We start from the raw sequence: 19,281 nt of genomic DNA on the forward strand, positions 1-19,281 counted from the left end.
GGGACCCTCTGCCATGGCCCTCAGAGGACAGGCCGCAGCCCCAGCCCAGCTCACAGCGGCCTCCGTGTCCCCTGACGTCCAGCCCTGGGGCTTCCCGCCTCAGGGGACCTGCCATCCGAGCCGGGAAGGTCACCCCGTTCGAGACAGCAGCGGCGCCTCCTCGGTCCGGGCCCCCCTCCGCGGCATCCTGGGGTTCGCGACAATCCCCCAGCATCTGCGAGGATCAGAACGTGGCCGAGGAGGGAGAAGGTGCGGAGGCCTTGGGTGGGAGGCCCTGAGGGTAATTTTAACCGTTTGTTGTGGGGCCAGGGGATGGGGGGCCGAGTCCGTGTTGGAGACCGGCGGCCACTCCTGAGGGTCTCCCCTGGAACTCCACTCTCAGCACGGGGGGGCGTCAGGGCAGCTGCCCGAGGAACTGGGCCTGTAAACACGGCCCTGGTTTGGGTGTCTCTGCGGGGGTGATGGCTCCTGAAGTAACTATAACTAGAAAACCTTTCGGGTGGCTGTTTCCGTCTCTGGAACACGGAATACCTGCTGAAACTATTATTTCTATTAACTAGACAGCCCTGATTTCTAAGGACCGACGGGCACCGAGTGAGACGTGTAAAACTTTCCAGCACGTGACAGGTCCATGTGGGTCTGGGGCCAGCACGGTCTCCCGGGGGAGTGGCCCGCCAGTTGGCGCAACACCCCAGGGACGGACCATACCCCCCATGCGAATCCAGCCATCTGCTCAGAGATGGGCCCTACCCAAAGCCCCAGGAGGAGAGACGGGGCAGGGATCTGACCAGGAGAGGGAATGTGGGGCTTGCCTTGAAGCCACATCCACGCAGGACTTGACAAAGACTGAGAACATCTTAACTCAGCACATCCAAGATGGGGAGCAGGGGGGAGGCTGACAACGGGGTCAGGGGAGGGAGAGGGTTCTCCAGGCACCTGCTGGTGTGACCACGGCAATGACCCACGCCGGACAAACCAAAGTCCTCCGCGGGCTCCCAGACAGAGCCGTGACCCCATGCCCTTTCTTCCTCTGGAGTCTCAGGCCACCCAGAAGCCGTGAGCTGTGGCTTCCCTTGCGGGAAAGCCTGTCTACACACACCCGAGACGCCCAGGTAAATTGGAATTTCAAACAAACAACAAATAATGCTTGAGTATACTATGTCCCAAATGTTGCATGGGCCAAATGTCTACTAAAGCCGTATTTCTGTTCTTCATCTGAAATTCCAGTTCGCCTTCATGTCCTGTAGATGTCCCTGCTAAGTCTGACGACCTTAATGAAAGCGAGCTGAACTAGGTCAGCTTCTCGGCAGCACAGCCTGACTTCCCTGAATCCGGGGCCTTCCACGGACAGGAGCCGGGCGCTTCCTTGTTCTTCCGGGTCTGACCTGAGTCGGGTTTCTGTCACTTGCGACCGAAGGAGTCCAGATAAGAATAGCCAGTGATGGCCACAACTGGGGAAAAAACAACCTGGGAATCCAAGGGCTTGAAAACCCAGAGAGTAGCACCAGGGGCTCGAGAACTCTTAAAGGAGAATTTCTGGGGCTGGTGCCCTGGCCTGCAGCCCGGCAGGCAGGTGAACCCCTGCTGACCTGGAGCCTTCCCGCCTCCTCCTGTCTTCAAACTCCCCCTCCCTTTCTTCCTGGGCCGCTGATGACTGGTGTGGTCATTGCCGTCCTACCGGAGTCTGTTGTCCCATTGCAAAGTAATTCATGTTTACTGGTTCATTTTAAACGCCATACTTCCATACATTTAAAAGAATTTTGCGGTATAAAACCCTTTCGTGACAGCATTATCTCCAGTGGGCAAATACTAGAAATAACATACGTGTTCGGTGACAGGGACAGGAACGTTCATCAGGACGCTTCTCTTCCATGGGAGATAGCGCACGCGTGGAAACCAAGTGTGAAGACATGAGGAAACACGGAGAATGAATGTTCGTGAAAATGCAGGCGTACCGTAAAGGAGCATACAGAAGCCTGGCAAGGCAAAGATCAAGTGCCCAGAGGGGACCCCTGAACATGAAAACCATAGGTAGAGTCACGGGCAGGCATGGGGGATAATTTTTCCCATTTCACAGTTTTTATGGTATTTTTTATACACAACTAGAAAATCACCTTTACAAAATCTCTTTCCCTCTTGGTTGGAAGAGGAAAGGGGAACAGACCTCAGCTTTGCAGCCCTTGTAGTTAACGGAGGGGCCAAATGAGGAGGCAGTGATGGCGGTGAAAATCCGGGTCACCCTCCTGCCCAGCCCCCACTTTGCTCTCAAGTTCAGCGGTCAAGGTCTCCCCCCAGTTCTGTGATTTTTCTTTCCAACGATGCTCCTTCACACAAAAAATATGATGACGGTGTCCACGGGCCCGCCGAGATGGCAGGAGCAGAGTGGCAAGGTCCCAGGTATGGGGGGCAGACCTTGCCCCCCTTTACCATGCCCCCTCCCCGTCACCCCAACATGAGTGCTGGCCCTGTTGCCGCCACTCCAGGCCACTGTGAACGTGGGAGACTCTGTCTCCCCAGGGCCACACCCGCCTTGTCCTCCACCCATCAGCCTCTCGCGTCGGCTGCCCCGGCTTCGAGAAGCTCTGTGGACCGCGCCCTGAGGAAGCCTTGCGGTCCGAGGTGCCAGCCCAGTTCTCTCCTCACCCACAGACACCTGCCTCGGGGCCCACAGCAGACCTTCCTGAGCCTCCCTGGGTGACTCACCCCTGCTGGGGTGGCCTCCCCGTGTTACTGAGACGACCCTGCTCAGTAGCTACCCCCGCAGGAGGCACACATGTCTGGGCGTCGTGTGAACAGTGACATCTGGACCATCCCTGAACCCCCAAAGCCGTAGCTGGCGAATCGTCCCGTTTTCACGATCGCCCTCCAGCCACTTGCGCACACGTTTACTGCCCGGCCTCTGCGGCCTTGGTCCCCGGCGGGCCGCTGGGCAGGTGGGGGAGTGGACAGAGGGCATCCAGGGGCGCCCAGCCGTGCTGTCCCCTTCTGTTGGGGGCCCGGCAGACAGGCAGGCAGACGCCCTCCAGGGCTCTGGCTGTGGTTGCACAGAGCTCGGAGGAGACTCTGGAAAAGACCTTCAGGCCAGCACTTCCTGAGCTTGTCCACCGAGAGCGCCTTTGACTACCTGCACGTCCCTGCCTTCTGCCCTCCGGCGGGCTGGGCCAGAACTTCAGTCAGGAAAAATGGTTCAGATGAAGCAATAACCAGCAGCCAGCGTGGTCTAGCATGGCGCCAGCCAGCACCGGGAGGGCCTCCCCGGACTGGCCAAAGCCTGGCCCCAGACCGAGAGCTCTGCCCTCCCGATTGGTCCCAGCCTCCTCTCCGGTCAGCATGGGGCTTCTGCTGGGCTTCCTGAGACACCCAGCAGCCCCCCAGCTGTGCTGTCTCTCGTGCACTCCCCAGCACGGGTGACAGTTCTCTTCTCACCCTGCGAAGGGTCAGCAGGCAGAATCCCGGCATGACTGGACTCGGGGGCTGGAGAGGGCTGCTTGGCTCTGTTCTCTGCCGTGTCCCCCGCCCTCAGGCTCCCCGTGGTGGGCAGAGGGCCGCCAGCAGCTCCAGGGCAACTGGCCCTCAGGTGGGGGTCAGGGACCTGGAGGCGCTTTGGTCCCCATCCTCGAATCACTCTGGCTTGACCAACCTGGGCCACAGGTCGCCCGGAACCAGTCTCTGCAGCCGTGGGCGTTGGTGAACATAAGCACGTGGAGGCTCCCCAAAGGGGAGCGGGAGCAGGTACCTGTGACTCTCAGGGCTGCCTTCACGGCTGCTACCTGGGACCCGTCATCGCAAGGGCCGGTAGACGGGGAAACCTCCCCAGGTTTCTGCAAGGGCAACACCATTACCCCGGCAGGGGTTGAGAAACCGACACTGGTTTTTCCCCCAGCTCTGGGCCATCTCCTCCAGGAAGCCTGTTCTCCTTGTGCTTCCCAGGCGGAGGCACAGTCATGGGCCGACTGCAGCCTCTGGTTTCCGCCTTCATTACTGCCTACGGTCCTCCCTTCTTCTCCTGGGGACTCTGGGCATGTGTCCATCCCCCGTGCCTCTTGGTCCCTAGGGACATCTCCCCTTCTGGCTTAAGCCTGTGGTTCCTGTCGCTGCCTTGTGAAGTCACCACTCTGCTTGGGTCCCACAACCAGCAAATCTCCAGCTCCTCTGTCCCCAGTGGTTCTGCAGTTTTACTGAACCCCCCCCCCAATATCTTTATGTTCCTGGGAACACGACACAGGCGGGAGGTGAGAATCAGGCAGAGGACACAGAAAAGACCAATGATGGTATCAGGCATTCAGAGATGCTCCTTCCTGGCGTCTCCCTCTGGCCCGGGGCTTGCCCAGCTGGTGGGCTGCCAGCAATGCTGGGGGGTTTGGCAGAGGGACCCATGAAACCCGGTCACCTGGCCCACCGAGGTCTCTCCCAGGAGGCCTATGGGCCTCGAGCAAATGGGATGTAGCCACTTTGCCCAGACACACCTGTGTGTGTAGAAGGGACGTATGCAGGTCCTCCCTTGGGGACCAGACTCTCCCCTCCCCTCCGCCAAGCCCCACACACAGCACAGCGACCAGGTCCATCACCCACGCACCCCGTCTCCCGCAGGAAAAAGGAGAGCACAGATTTTGGCAAAACAATTTTATTGTTTAAAAAATACATGTTCCATTTGACATACAAAAAGTCATTTTAAAAACCCCGTTCTGAATGTGTCTCACTGTCTAAGACATCTCTAAGTGTCCGCCGCTTCCACAGAAACCAGGGGCCATCTCTCCTCGTGCACAAAGACAAGGCACATTCCTGCTGCTTGCCAGAGAGGGCTTCGTGCCTTCGGTCTCCCCACAGCACAAGGACACGGTCCCTCTGAGAAAGGAGGTTCTCGCTTCTCTGCTTGCCAGGCAGAAGCCCGGTACGGAGTGTCCCAGCACAGGATGCCTGGACACGGTCTTGACGGTGACACCCACTGGTTTCCATGCTGGCCCTACTCCCCATCTAGGTCTCTTGCCAGCCCGGGATCAGCTTGGCCTTCCCAGCTGGAGACGAGACCCCGCACTCAGCCCTTGGCGGCGGGACCGGGAGGGAGAGACTGTACAGGTCCAGCTCGGAGAGCTGAATGCACTCTGGGCCCTCGCCCGGGGCTGACCCAGCGTCCCGTCCTTTCCTAGGTAGGCATCTCCTGATGTTTTATGACCGACCTCTCTAGCAGTCGGCTAAACACCACACTGACGAGTTTATGTAGCATCTGTAGACACTTCCACTTTCACAGCGAACTACTAGCCATTCAAATGTGCTCCCTGGGCTCTCAGCAGCCGAAAATGTGTCTGTTTACCCGGCCTGCACCAGAGGGCGGAAAAGATGCAGACGCTTCCTGCCAAACACCCGAGAGTGGGGCAACGGGTGTAGACAAAGACCATCCTAGGGAACGAACACACAAGTGGAAGCATAATTCACCTAGCCCCCCCGCCCTGTCCGCCTTCAGGTCACGCACAGACACGGCCCCCGGGGGTGTGCTTTGCAGACAGAAGCTCCCCAGGGAGGAAGATTCCCTCAAGAGATCCTTCTCCCCAGCTCGCGAGGATTTCAGAAGTGCTCGTGCAGTCTCCTGCCGTTCGTGTCTCGTGCCGGCGACAGCACTGGTGAGCTTGTGCCTCGCTTAGCCACGAGCCGCGGATGCCGTGCTCACACCCCACCCGGGCAGCCGGCTGGGGGCCACGGAGCGCCGCCGCTGGAGAAGACATCTGCCGCTGCATGTCCCCAGAAACACACGCTGGTCTGGGGTCCCGCTCGCTCTAACGGGTGAAGACATGTGTGGAGGGAAGGCTGCAGCGTCCTGCCCCAGCGTTGACAGGGCACGAAGGGATGGTCACTTCCATGGAGACGCCACAAGGTGTGACACGGGCCCACGGCCCGCCAGCGCCCCCCGCAGGCCCCCAGCCCAGATGGAAGCTGGACAGAGCCGGCGGCTCAGGTGAGCTGCGGTCGGCAGAGGGCCGGCAGGGCCCACGGGGGAAGCAAGCCACACTTCCAGACAGGCGACACTCGTTGCTGGAACAAACGTGCCCAGAGCCTCTGAGCACCGGGCGGACCGACTGAGCCGCTCACCCCTGTGATCCGGCCGGATGCCCCCCTGGGCTCCTGTTAGCGGCTGGCGCTGGTGTGGCTGGAGGAGGGCCCCCCGGAATGAAGCGAGCAGCCCCTCGAGCGCCCCGGGCACGGGCTGCAGCTGTGGCCCAGCCAAAGGCGGCAGGAGGCGCTGGGGGGGGGGGGGGGGCGGTGGGGTGGTGCAAGCGGCAGACGTTGACAGCAGGGGACGGCCGGGGACACGGGGTGGCAGCAGCCTCCTCACGGCCCTCGGCCCTTTGGGTTTGTCTTTCAAGGGGCGGGCGGGCACGGATGGCATTGGCCGGCCACCATGGACCTTGCCCTGGGCCTCGAGCGTTCTCCAACACGCCGCCGGGCAGCTTCTCTACGAGCGGCCTGAGGTCTGCCGGCTCCTGTCTCCTTAGGAGAAAAACTTAACCAGATAAAACCGACACAGACCAAGCCTCTGCTGCCTATGTGAGGCCGCCTGTGTTTTTGTTGAGAATAAAATTTTTTTTGTCCCTGGAAAACTAAACAGCAGGAAACCACCCCTTAAGGGCCTATGGAAGCTTCCCCGCTTCTTTCTCTGCCACACCGTCCTCAGCTCTCTGGACAAACGGGGAAGCCAGGGAGCGAGGCAGAGCAGCAGCGAGCTCTGGGCCGGGGACAGCAGGCCTGGTCCTCCGGGGAGACGACCCGGGGAGGGGGGCACTCTGACCCGCCAGGCCGCGGACCCGCAAGCCCCAGGGTGGGACTAGAGCTCTGTCCGCAGAGAAGCGAGCAGCAGCAGTCAGCGTGACACGACTGCTTTGACTTGGGGTCAGCAGAGAACTGTGCTCCCAGCGCAAACTCAGAGTCTGGCTTACGACCACCTGGAAAGCCCCTCCCTTCTCTCCCCACAGCACCCGGCAAGGTGCTCGCTCTAGAGATGCTAACAATCCCCCCCAGTCCACGAGGGCAGACAGGCTCCTGCCTGCACCCTGGCCTCGTGGCATCAGACAACTGCTGTTCTGGTGTCCAAGTCTCCGTAAACAAGGACTCCCGTCCCCCACGTTCCTCACAGGGCACATGAGAGAGTGGAGGCCACCAAGCACAGCGTGTCATGCCGGTCCCGTCCTTGTCAACCCCTGGAGGAAGGGAGCTGAGCACCCGGCACGGGGCGGGTGGGGGGGCAGAGCGGCACCCACGCTGGGGCCACAGCAGCCTCGCTGCAGCAGACGGGCCCGCGGCACGAACCTGGGGAACAGCCCGGGCTCCCGTCCCAGCGTGCTCCCTCGTGGTCCCCGGGTGAGCTCGACACATGGGCTCCATTCTGCTCCTCGGGGCCCTCGGCTCCCGGACAGGGTGAAGTTGGATTAGAGCAGCATTTTCCGAACTATGTCTCGGCTCAATCTAACAGGCTCTAAGCAGCTGTCCTCAAACATGAAAAATAGAAACTGGAGGGTGTCTCGCGTTCTAAGGTAAGAATCCCTTCATGGAGCTTGTGTGTGAGGCAGCCTCGCACACGAATGTGGTCACGGACTCCCGAGGTAAGGTGTGCTTCCGGCCACGGGTCATGGACTGGAAAGGCGGAACACCACGAGTCTAGGTGGCCCAGCACAGGACAAGGGAGCGAGCGGACGCAGGGGAACATGGCAGTGTCTCCTGGTGGACTTTGCTGCTGTGATCTCAGCCCCGCCCCCGCCCGACCCATCCACGGATGAAGAAGGCAGGACCCTCCACTGGGACAGGAGGTCCTGGGCTCAGGCCCACACGGACTCGCTATTCAGCACTGGTGACAAGAGCCTGCTGGCCTACATCGCGGCGTGTGGACGTCCCTGTTGGTGTTAACAACACAGAGGAAGGAGTTCCTGAACACATGGGGGCGTGTTCAAGGCCAAGGGCTCCTGGGCTGCCGGGAGGGGAGGGCAGGGACGGTGCAAGAGTGCCCCCACGTGGCCACAGGCGGCACCAAGCCTGCAACCACCCGTGTCCCCTCAGGAGCGTGAGTCCTGGAGGCAAAAGAAAACAGCTACAACGGGGACCCCAGACACAGACACTTGCCGCCCCGGCACCGGGGTTCTGCTTTGCCAAGGTTAGCTCTCCCGGGGTAAGGACAGCTGTCCTGTCGGAGGGTCGTGGGAGGCCCGGGGGCTTTGAACAAGACACGAGAGCCTTTCACACAGAGAACCCCCAGCTCAGGCCCCGGAATTCTTTTCAATCCATAGCCTTGAAGAAAGTATAAACAATCAAAAGCAGAGAAATACATCTGGCGACGTATTTCCTCACCAAGGAGAGCCCTCAGGGTGACACCAACAGCCGAGACAAGGTGTGACTCTCAAACAAGAGAGCAGCCACCGGGGAAAGTCGGGCTCACTCCCTCGCAGTCCTGCCTCGGGAGCATGAGCATGTGGGCAGCTGAAATACCAACTAAATGTGTGAGATAGTTCTTAAAGGAATTTCAGAGAGAACCCCCCCCCCCCATTACCGGCCGGCGCTAACGGAGAACGGAGCACCCACCTCCTCAACGGGGGCTTCCTGTCTGTCTCCCCGGGTGGTCAGGGTGTCGGCGCTGCCAGGAGACGCAGCAGGAGGGGCCAGCAGACAGCAAGCAGGCAGACTCCGAGCCCCTGAGAGGTAGTGTGAAGAGGGTGGGCTGCCGCCTGCCCCCCGGGGGGCTGCAAGCTGGTCAAGTCCCTGAGAAGCCCGTGGGCAGCCAGCGCCGCCTGGGAACCGCAGCCGCCCTGTGGCGGAGGCCCAGCCCCTGTCTGGTCAGATCAGAGCCCCTGGATGGTCCGGATGATTCCCATCACCTCCCCCCCACAAACGACGTGTCCCCATCACTGAAAGACTTAACCGGACCTTGCGTGGTAAAGCAAGAGGGTGCGCTGAGAGTAGAAACGCCCACAGGAGGTCCCCTGGCGTGTAAAGGACCCTCTGGAGGGAGGGACCCCGGGAATGGCCGAGTCACTGATGCCCACTGCGTATCACGAAGGGGGTTGGCCAGAGAACAGAGAGTGGGCAGGGGGCCTCCCCCACGCAGACAAGTTCATCTACTGACAAAGGGAGCTCCGAACAACACTCGCAGGAAACTTCCCACTGTTTGCTGCTGAGTCACTGCTACCGCCCTTCATCTGTCTGCGGGACAGCGGGGAGACAGAGGGGAAGGGAACCCAGAGAAACAGAGCAGGAGGAAGCAGCCACAAAGAGGCCGGGACAGTAGGCTAAATGTCAGAGGCTCGGGAAGAAGGGGAGGGATAGAAGAAAACAGCCAACTCGAGGTCTCCAGACGGTTTCTAGCACCTGCTTCGCATGGGCGCTGTACCTGATGGACACCTGTGCCCCCGTCTCACTACTATTCAGTCTCCACAGGAGCCAGTGCAAGGATCACCTCCTCCAGGAAGCCTTCCCTGATTAACCTTTGCTGTTGCATTTCTAATGAAGTTGGGAGCTTCCACACCGTCTTATTTTGTGCTGGCTGGTGTTATTGTGTAACTGCTGCTGGTATGTTCTTAAGGTGGCTATTCCTCTCCTGACTTGGACTGGAAGCTTCTCAAGAGCAGAGCCTCCGTTTCTTCCCTGTGTCTGTGTCTACCTACCACAACTGGATAGAGAGTGTCAAAGGGATTGGGATAAGGCCTGGTCCTTTCCTCTCTGGGGACTTAACCCTGAGGCATCAGATTCCAGAGGGCCAGGGCAGGTGGCAGGCCTAAGGGGAAGGGGACAGGACAAGGGAAAGCAAGCGTGGGACTGAGCAAAGGCCAGAGGCACCGTCATCCCAAGAAAGCCTCATAGTCCATATACCAAACCAGCTGGCCGGAACTAGGCAGGACCCCCGAAATGGGCCACTTCTTAGGCTCATGGCCCACGCGGCTCACCAGCATGGTGATCTCCCGCTTCATCCTGCCCATGACCAGGATGGCCACCTTGCGGGCACGGTTGATGAGCGGCAGGCTGAGGCTCATGCGCTGGTGCGGCTTGGAGGGGCTCCTGGTCAGCACCACTGGCTGTGGGCCCTCCAGGCCGGCGGGCGACTGCGGGAACAGGGAGGCCGTGTGCCCATCCGTGCCCATGCCCAGCAGCACCAGGTCGAAGCTGCTGTTGGTCACCAGGGCCGAGATCTCGCTGGCGTACATCTGGGCGCCCTGGTCCTCCTCGGCGCAGAGGCGCTGGTGCAGGTGTACTGGCATGGGGTGGATGTTGTAGTAGGGGACCCTGACGTGCTGCAGCAGGTGCGCCTGCAGCCCCTGGAAGTTCGACTCAGGGTCGCGAAGCGGGACGCAGCGCTCGTCCACCAGCCACAGGTGTGTGTGGGCCCAGGGGAAGCCGTAGTGCCGGGTGGCCAGCTGCTGGAACAGGGGCACGGGGCTGGAGCCGCCAGACAGCGCCAGGTGGAACTCGCCGAAGCGCCGCACCGCCCGCATAGCCGTGGCCTCGATGTCATCGGCCAGCTTCGCGATCAGCTCCTCGGGCCAGGCCGAGATCAGCGGGCTGTCCCGGTACTTGGAATGGAGAACCTGGAAGTCGCTGGGACTCGGAGCGGAGCCTGGCCCCGGCACCAGCTGCTCCGGCTGCTGCTGGGAAAAGCGCAACTGGCTGCCAGTAAACTCGAAGTCCAACAGGTGCCCGTTCTCAGCTCCTCCTGGGTAGAGGCGCGGGGCCTCGTGGGCCAGGCTGTCCAGCAAGGGGGTCCAGAAGGCCCAGGAGGCCAGCAAGTTCTCTGTGGTGATGAACGAGTCCTTGCGGCCGTGGAAGATGTGAGATATGAGGACAGAATAGGCGTCCTGCTCCCTCACAGGGCTGTAGACATAGAAATCCGACAAGGGGCGGCCGAAAAGGTGGAGCCCAGTCCGGCCCTCCACCTGCTTCCAGCTCTCGGAGGGCAGGGAGGGCCTGAACAGGTTCCGACTGACCAGCACGGCGGGGCTGCCCAGCTCACCGTGCCCGATGTAGAAGACGATCTGCCGTGGCAGGCACTGGCTTTGGTCCGCCACCCAGCGTGTCTCGGTCTGGGTGCAGTAAGCCTGGTTCCGGAACAAGATCCGCACGTAGCCCACTCTCTCATCCAAGGCTTTGCCAGACATGAGGATGAAAGGGACGCCCTCCCAGCGAAGGTTGTCCATGTGAACGAGGATGCCTGAGGGGACAGGGGACAGCAGAGGTGGCACTTGGGCACAGAGAGCCCGGGACTTCCCAGCACACCCACCTTCCCTTCCCTCCCTCCCCATCAGCCCTTCTCGTCTCTGAGCCCCTCCTCTAGGCAGGTGCCTTTGAAGCACCCCAGGCCTTGTCATGCTCAGCCTTTCTGGCATCTACTCAATGCCCAGTCAGTGCTCGAAACGCAGCCTCTGGACCACCTCAGCCAGCCCTCCATGAGGCGCCTTATGGTCCTAGCCTCCCTGCCCCAGCAAAGAGAACTGAAGTCTCACGGTGGGAGGTGGGGATGCTGCCCTCCCACTTGCAGAGCACCCGGATGGAGGTGCCTGAGCCAAGGCCAGACAGGGGAGAAGGGGCGTGGCCGGGGCTCTGAGCCCACAGCAGGCTGGTGAGCAGGTCGGGGGGGGGGGGGGAGTGCGGGGGCAGGCACATGGCAGTGGGAGCCAGGGGCTGAGTGCCCTCCTGACTCGGGTCCCCAGCCTGGTTTTCCCACACACTGCCTCCACATGACCTTGAGCAAGTGTCTGAAGTTCAATGGAGCCTCTGGTTTCCTGACCTCGGAACAGGAGTAGTAATGCTGCCTGCAACCCGGGTCTGTGCCCTCAGGGATCTAGGAGGTGGCCTCTAGCCAGGGCCTGGCATGTCCTCAGTGCCCCACGGACAGCCGCTGCTCCTGGGGAGGAGCTTATTACCTGCAGCCTTAGGGGGCCGGGCCTCTCCGGGGGCGCTCTGGGCCCGGGAACGGTCCACAGCACGGCTCGGGAGGACGTCTGTCTGAGCAGCAGGGAGACTGCCTGCTGAAGGTGCCTTGGGCTGTGGCCGGACCGATCTGTAGCCTCCCTGGGGGGCTGGTTATAGGTGGAAGCTGGGTCTGACCCCAGCTCAGAGAGCTCCCGAAGCGTGTGTGGATGCGGACCGAACTGAGACCACCGCCGGGGTGCCCTTCACCCAGAACGACCCAACAGGTAAGCTGCTGCCGAAAGACGGCGGAAGGCCAGAGAAGCGAAGGACCTTCCTCCTTGGCGACGAGGCCCCTTGTGAATATCCCACCTGAGGTCTCTTCCAACCCAAACCAAAGGACGTCTGGACTGGGGAAGCTGCATCCAGTGGGGGGGCAGCCCCTGCGCGGCCCTGGGGCCCACCTGCGAAGGTCGGCGTCAGGCTGTGGAAGCTGTCTGGCTTCTGCTGCTCTCGGCGCACCTGCCCGCTGTACGCCTGGTACTGGCCCAGGACGGCGCTGTCCTTGTGCAGGCCCCGCAGAGCCTGGAAGGCCTGGAGTTTGTGCCGCAGCACGGCCTCTGAGCTGCTGACGTTGTAGGGCAGCTCCATGGCCACGAGGGTGAGGACCTCCGTCAGGTGGTTCTGGAGCACATCGCGGATGACGCCGTACTCCTCGTAGAAGCCGGTGCGGCCTACACGGGAGGGGGTGGGGAAGCAGGGGCTGTGAAGAATCAGCAAGGTGCCCGACCACCCCGAGGCACACGGGTATCCCCCCACCCTGCACCCCAGCCCTGCGCACCCACCTTGCAGCCGGCGACCTCAGACCCTGGGCCAGAGGGCTTACAGAAATGACTTAAGCCAGAGCCGACCTCAGCGAGAGAAGGAAGGAGGGTGTCTTTGAGCATTCTAAGTGAAGCTGTCAAACTCCTTGGGCCTTCCCAGGCATCTGCGTGGGGAAGGGTCTGGTGCCAGCAGAGGCCAGAGGGCGATTATCGGCAGATGTGAGGCCGGACTCCTGCCCCCTGCGTCCCGCCCCCGGCATCCGTCCGCAGGTGTGGTGCTGCCCGGGCCGGTGGCATCACGGCAAGGGCCTACGCTCTGGGGTCTGAGTGTCGCTTAGGAATGTGTGATCCCGGGCATTTCCTGACATCTGGGTCTGATTCTGCGCCCTACCATTAAATGAGGTAAACGGAGAGAGCCGGCACAACCACACTCACGAGATCATGATGTCGAGAGGAAGAAACACGCTCGCTTTGATAACATGAAAACCAATTTTGCAAACAGGATATAAAACGACCCGTGTATTTAGAACTTCAATAAATGGAAAACGCAACTGGATATTGGAAATTCAATGGGTAGGTTTTATGAATTAAAAACAGGTGAAAAGAGTCATTAGAAGACAGATCTGAAGAGATCATCCTGAATGTAGGATAAAGGGACAAAAAGAACCTCCCCCCCACACACACACGGTATGCGTTTCCTTCAAAACTAAACAACAAACTGTCTAGAGAATCCGACCTACATAGAAACAATAAGGAGAAGCAAAGGAGTGACCTACCCAAAATCTGGAATAGTTAAGGAGGGAAAAAAGGATAGGATTTGGGGAAGGACACAATAAGGCTCCTTTTAAAAAGCGGCTTGGTGGGTACGCCAGGGTTTGCTCTACCGTACTTCTCCACGCTATGCATATTTAATAGGAATTCTTTTTTATCTAGTCAATGTTTAATTCAAACAAGCAAAAGGCAGCGGCCCCTGGTTTAGACCTGCCTGGTCCCGCACACTCCCTTACAGGGGCCGCCCGGGGTCCTCGGCACCAGCGCTAAGCCACCTGCCCCAGCCCGGCCCATGGTGCTCGCTCACGCCAGCTGGACGGCGAGCAGGACCAGCCATGACTGGCAGAACGTGCCCTGAATGCAGCCCAACAGGCCACATGTCATGGGGCAAATTAACCCAGGGGCCCGCTCGTAGGAAGTCACCTTTGTCCTCAGCAGTAGGAGCCTGACTCTTGTTCTCAGACAGAACCTGACAATCCAGCCCAACGGTGCCTCCAAAACGCCAACCCCCCGGTGCCCCCCGCTGCCGAAACAGTGTCTGAGTACCCCCCGCTGTACAGGGTTCTGGTCTTCAAAGTCCTTACAGTGTGACTGAGAAGACATCAAGAAAAGCCAGTAATTCTAGTAACAGTGTCTGTCAGTCCATTTACTCCTAACAATCATGATCCGTAAGGAGGGCTTACTTTTATTTCTTTTTTTCAAGATTTATTTATCTATTTATTTGACAGGCAGAGACACAGCAGAAGAGGGAACACAAGCAGGGGAAGTGGGAGAAGGAGAAGCAGACGTTCCGCTGAGCAGGAGCTCAAAGCGGGGCTCGATCCCAAGACCCTGGGACCATGACCTGAGCCGAAGGCAGACACCCAACGACTGACCCACCCAGGGGCCCCAGAAGGTCTTACTTTTAAAACACAAATTGTAATTGTAAACATACAAGGAAACTGGGAGTCAGAGAAGTTAGGTAATTTGCCCAGCGCCACACAGCTGACAAAGGAGTAAAAAGGAGACTGAGCCCGGAGCCGGCCATTCTTACCACTCCAAGACCCCCCTTTCAATGTCCTCGACTCCCACCTAAACCACCGCACAAGGGAACATTAAACTCGGGAGGGGAGCTGAATGGCACAAGCACCAGCGGCCGGTGGGAGTAGCCGGAAGAGGCAAGCAGAGCTTTGCTGGAAGGATGGATCTAGGTCAAAGGACAGGGACCCTAAAATCCTAGTGGAGCAGTGGGAGGAGGACCACCTAGTGGGAGGAGGTCAGGGCAGGGATGGTGTCCCTCAGGACCGTTAAATGCCTCAGCTGCGGTCCGGTGGTGCCTCGCAGGATGATGGGCTCTGCGTGACCAAATCTTCCAAATTTTTAGGAGAACATGGAGGTTTGGATTAAGTAGAATCTCGTAATTTTTTAAAAGATCCTATTTATTTATTAGAAAGTGAGGGAGAAGGAAAGAGAATCTGAAGCAGGCTCCACACTGAGCACAGAGCCCAGTGGTGGGCTCGACCCCATAACGGTGAGATCATGACCTGAGCCAAACCAAAAGCCGGACACTTAACCGACGGAGCCACCCAGGTGCCTCAGAATCTCATGATTTTTAAGTGTGCACGAATAACTGATTTTTTAAAATGAGATATTTTAAAATATCTCAAAGAAATACATGTGTGAGTGGACTGTGCCCTGGACCACATCCTAGCTGGGGTACACATCATGAGCCAGAGGACAGAGGCCCCAACACACAGTGTGTCCGACAGCGGTGAGCCCGGCCTGGCAGAAGCAGTGGCCTGTGATTCAAATAGCAGAAATCCAGAACAGACGGAAAGGGCCTTGTAAACGAGGCTGAGAAGTCTCCGGGGCTATAAAAAGTTCTTTATCTCCACCGGTAAAACAGAATCACCAGGTGGTCCAGCAATCTCGCTCCTGCGTGCACGCCCGAGAGAAATGAAAGCGTACACGCACGCAGACATCGGCACACCAACTATTCCCAACGGCCGAGGACTAGAAAGAACTCAAATGTCCATCAACTGATGATGATGGAAAAATGTGGTCTACCCGATAGTCTGTCGGACATTATTCCCAAGAACGACAGAAGTCCTGGTACATGCTGCCATGCAGACACACCCAGACACCGTGCTGGACGCCGGACGCTCGGCGAGAGAAGCCAAACCCAGAAAGGCCACCCGCGGTGTGAGGTCGCCTGGACGGGACATGGCAGGAACAGGGAGATCCACAGACACAGAAAGTGGGTCGGCGGTTGTGCGGGGCTGGGAGCGAATGCGGATGAGGATAAGGGGTGCAGGGCTTCTTCTGAGGACAATCCAAACATTCTAGGGTTGACTGTGGTGGCTGCCCACCTGGGAATATACTAAAATCCACTGCACTGTGTGTTTTAAATGGGTAAATTGTCTGACATGGGACTTGTATCTCCAATAAGACTTTTCAAGCAAGGGTTAGAGCAGGAAGGGAGCCACGACAGAGTGGCCGTGGGACTTGGCCCTCTTCCATCCACCTGCTGGATGAGCTTACCGTGAGGGGCCTGGTGGTGGTGGTAATGCAAGCAGCAAGGCAGCATTTGGGGCAAATCCGGGACGTAACAAGGAATCAGTCAGGAGATGAATACAGGCTGTGTGGAGGCCGATCGGGGTCGAGACCTGGAGTGTGTTCTCCGGAGCCGGGAGGTACGGGTCCACGTACCCGCTCTGTCGCCTTTCAGCTCTGCGACCCCACGTGAGCGGTCCTCACTCACTCATGAGTGGGGGACAGTGGCATCCCCCCCGGTCGGGCTGCCCTGAGCACTAACGAGTTAACCCATGTACGGGGCTGGGAACGGTGCCGGGCACCCAGGAGGCGCTGGGAGGTCCCGGCTAGGATCTGTGCTATTATAGGAGCTGCAAGAGAGGGGCTACCGGCCAGGCAACACAGGGGACCATCACCACCTGGAAATAAGTCAGAAAACGCAGCTGGTGTTTCCTGAGAGAAATTCAATGACAGTTTACATTCGCAATCTGCTGAATGTGCAGTGGTGACGGCATCGAGAAGGCCGCAGGCAACGAAGGCGAGAGATATCCTGGATTTCATGAAATCCAAAATGACCGCAATGGCAAAGGCATCGTTGTTTTACAACCGCTAAGAAACGGACGGGCCACCGGCCATGTCAACCACGGCGCCCCATCAGTGGTACACGCAACTTCAGAGATGGTCAAGTGTAAAAAAAAAAAAAAAAAAGTGTCCTGGAATCAGTGAATTACAGGTTTAAAAGTATAAATGGGATATTTAAAGCTTGGAGAACAGATGAATTTTGGATGGAGGAACACAGCAGGATCCTTAAAAGCCCTGTTATCTGTTTACTATTCATTAGCTTAGCAAGCCCCTCAGTAGCCCTCTTCCTATTTTTATCCTCTCCCCATCCACCAGGAAGGCATTTCACAGGTTTGCCACCCGCTGTGTAAAAGAGAGCTTCCTTTATTCCTTAATTTCAAGCTTGGGGGGGGGGGCGCCTGTGTTGAGCACAGCCTTGCATCCCTTCCTGGTTCCTTCTGCCTTTTCACCTCTGCCAGAGAGACAACCACAGGACAGGAAGTCAAGTCAGGAGCCCGGCTCTCCTGACAATGCCAACTGCTCCATTTTTTTCCTTAGTGACCACCAATTATTGTGGCTGATTTTTCCTGGAAATGATCTATACTGACTCCTGCTATCCTTTCCTAGACTGAAAGCTGAGGGCAAAAAACCCACTGATGCATGAACAAGGACAGAAAAAGTCTCGACCACATCGGAAAAGTAGAAGCAAGCCCTCCAACAGCACAGCTTCCCCTCGGCTCAAGTCTAGCACCGTCCAAGATCACAAGATCGCAACATCACCAGCAAGGGAGACCCGCTTTGCCCCTCAGCTGTGCTGCCCTGCAAACCTTCATGGGTTAGCATCCCATCGAAGGCCAGAGAAGCAGTGTCCCATGTGCTTAAGGATGACTCCCACGGGGCGCCTGGCTGGCCCAGCTGGTAGAGCATGCAACTCCTTATCTCGGGGTTATGAGTCTGAGCCCCAGGGTAGATGTAGAGATTACTTAAAAATGCGAGCTTAGAAAAAGGGGGTGGTTAAGCGTCTGCCTTCCGCTCAGGTCATGATCCCCAAGTCCTGGGATGGAGCCCCGCATTGGGCTCCCTGCTCAGCGGGGAGCCTGCTTCTCTCTCTCTCCCACCTCCCTACTTGTAGTCCCTCTCTTGCTGTCTGTCAAATAAATAGATAAAATCTTAAAAAAAAAAAAAAAAAAAAAGAAGATTCCCACAAACCCACCAAACTGGCAAGGACAGGAAGGACAGGAGCACCCCACGCAGGCAAAGCTATAGGAAAACTGGATACGGACACATGGTTGCAGATGTTCTAGAAAACAGTCTAATAAGATGCAACACGAGCTACAAAGTCATTTCCACTGTGTGGCCCAGTAATTCCACTTCAGAAGCATACTCAAATGGAAAATATTTTTTAATGCTTATAAATGTTCTAGAATGACAGTGGTTGAACAACTTTGTGAATACGTCGACTACTGAACTGTACACTTTAAGAGGGTACATTTTATTTATTTTTAAGATGTTATTTATTCACTTGACAGAGAGAGATCACAAGTAGGTAGAGAGGCAGGCAGAGAGAGAGGAGGAAGCAGGCTCCCCGCTGAGCAGAGAGTTCAATGTGGGGCTCCATCCCAGGACCCTGGGATCATGACCTGAGCCGAAGGCAGAGGCTTTAACCTACTGAGCCACCCAGGCGCCCCTAAAAGGGTACATTTGATGATACGTGAATTAAATCCTAATTTTTTAGAAGCTTGCAACGTCCTATTTAAAATAACAAAAAGTGAAAACCACCAAAACACCTCATAATGGGGCGATTCATTTTCTGTGACACCAACAGACAGAAACACCGAGCTTACGCGCTGCACAGACTGTCGAAACATGGACGTTTAAATACACATTCACATAGGCATACGAGACAGAGAGATGCTGTCAGGTGAAGGACGGACACAAAGGAGCATTCCAGACCAACGAGGGTCTATATGGCAGCCAGCACGGGTCACAGAGAAGTCACGGGAACCGCGGAGAACACTGCCAGTCCCTCTCCTTGTCGGCTTGGCAGAACAGCATTCTCCTTTGTCAAGTATTTCCATGTACGTGATTTCATTTCATCCTTAAAACAACCCGGAGAGAGGTGACGGGGGTTGCCATCACCATACAGAGACGTGCCGGGAGCACACGCCTCAGAACCGGGACCAGAAAGCCCCTCCCCAGGCCTCCGCGCTGTGGGAGATCTGGATCTTCCCAGGAAAACACGGAGTTAAGAACAACAAAACTGAAAGCTCGCTATGATCCCTCCCAGGACCTTCGGGGATAACTAAGAATCAAAAGCGGGGAGGGCCGAGGAGAGAGCAGGTCTGCTGGCTGGCGGGTGCTCCCTCCAGTCAGGAGGCCTGGCAGCTCCCTGAGCTCACCCTGAAGACAGCCTTGCAGGAGGGGACGCACCAGGCTGGATGGCGGGACAGCAGGCACGCACCTGGGAGGACCCAGGCCGCCTTGGTCCCTGTGCGAGAGGCACGACGCAGCCACTCTGACCCTCAGACGTCAGTATGCACCGCGCTCCTTCCCCCCTATGGGAACAGGGACCCTCCCAGGCAGGGACAGCTACACCATCCTCAGGAAGTCTCCCTCTTTCTTCCTGCCAAAAAAAAAAAAAAAAAAAAAAAAAAAAGCCTTCCACCCAGAGGAGAAAGTAGGGCAGCAGAGACGCAGAGACGCTCCGAGCACATCCTGGCAGGAAGGCCAACTGCCA

General features: G+C 58.0%; 1 protein-coding gene across 3 annotated transcripts in view; it reads right to left on the bottom strand.

Annotated features, from left to right (window-relative positions):
• Positions 1 to 4,608: 4,608 nt before the first annotated feature.
• The window catches only part of H6PD (hexose-6-phosphate dehydrogenase/glucose 1-dehydrogenase), a 28,223-nt gene continuing 13,550 nt past the window's right edge, over positions 4,609 to 19,281 (bottom strand). For 2 of the 3 annotated variants that reach the window (XM_046003116.1, XM_046003105.1), the window contains exons 4-5: positions 12,342 to 12,611; positions 4,609 to 11,179 (exon numbers count right to left, since the gene is read on the bottom strand). In XM_046003116.1, coding sequence (XP_045859072.1) covers positions 9,816 to 11,179; positions 12,342 to 12,611 — 1,634 coding nt within the window. In that variant the 3' untranslated portion in view covers positions 4,609 to 9,815. The remainder of the gene's footprint in view (positions 11,180 to 12,341; positions 12,612 to 19,281) is intronic. The other variant, XM_046003124.1, reaches the window with a different exon arrangement.

Source organism: Meles meles, chromosome 1 (assembly GCF_922984935.1).
Source record: "Meles meles chromosome 1, mMelMel3.1 paternal haplotype, whole genome shotgun sequence".
NCBI lineage: Eukaryota > Metazoa > Chordata > Mammalia > Carnivora > Mustelidae > Meles > Meles meles.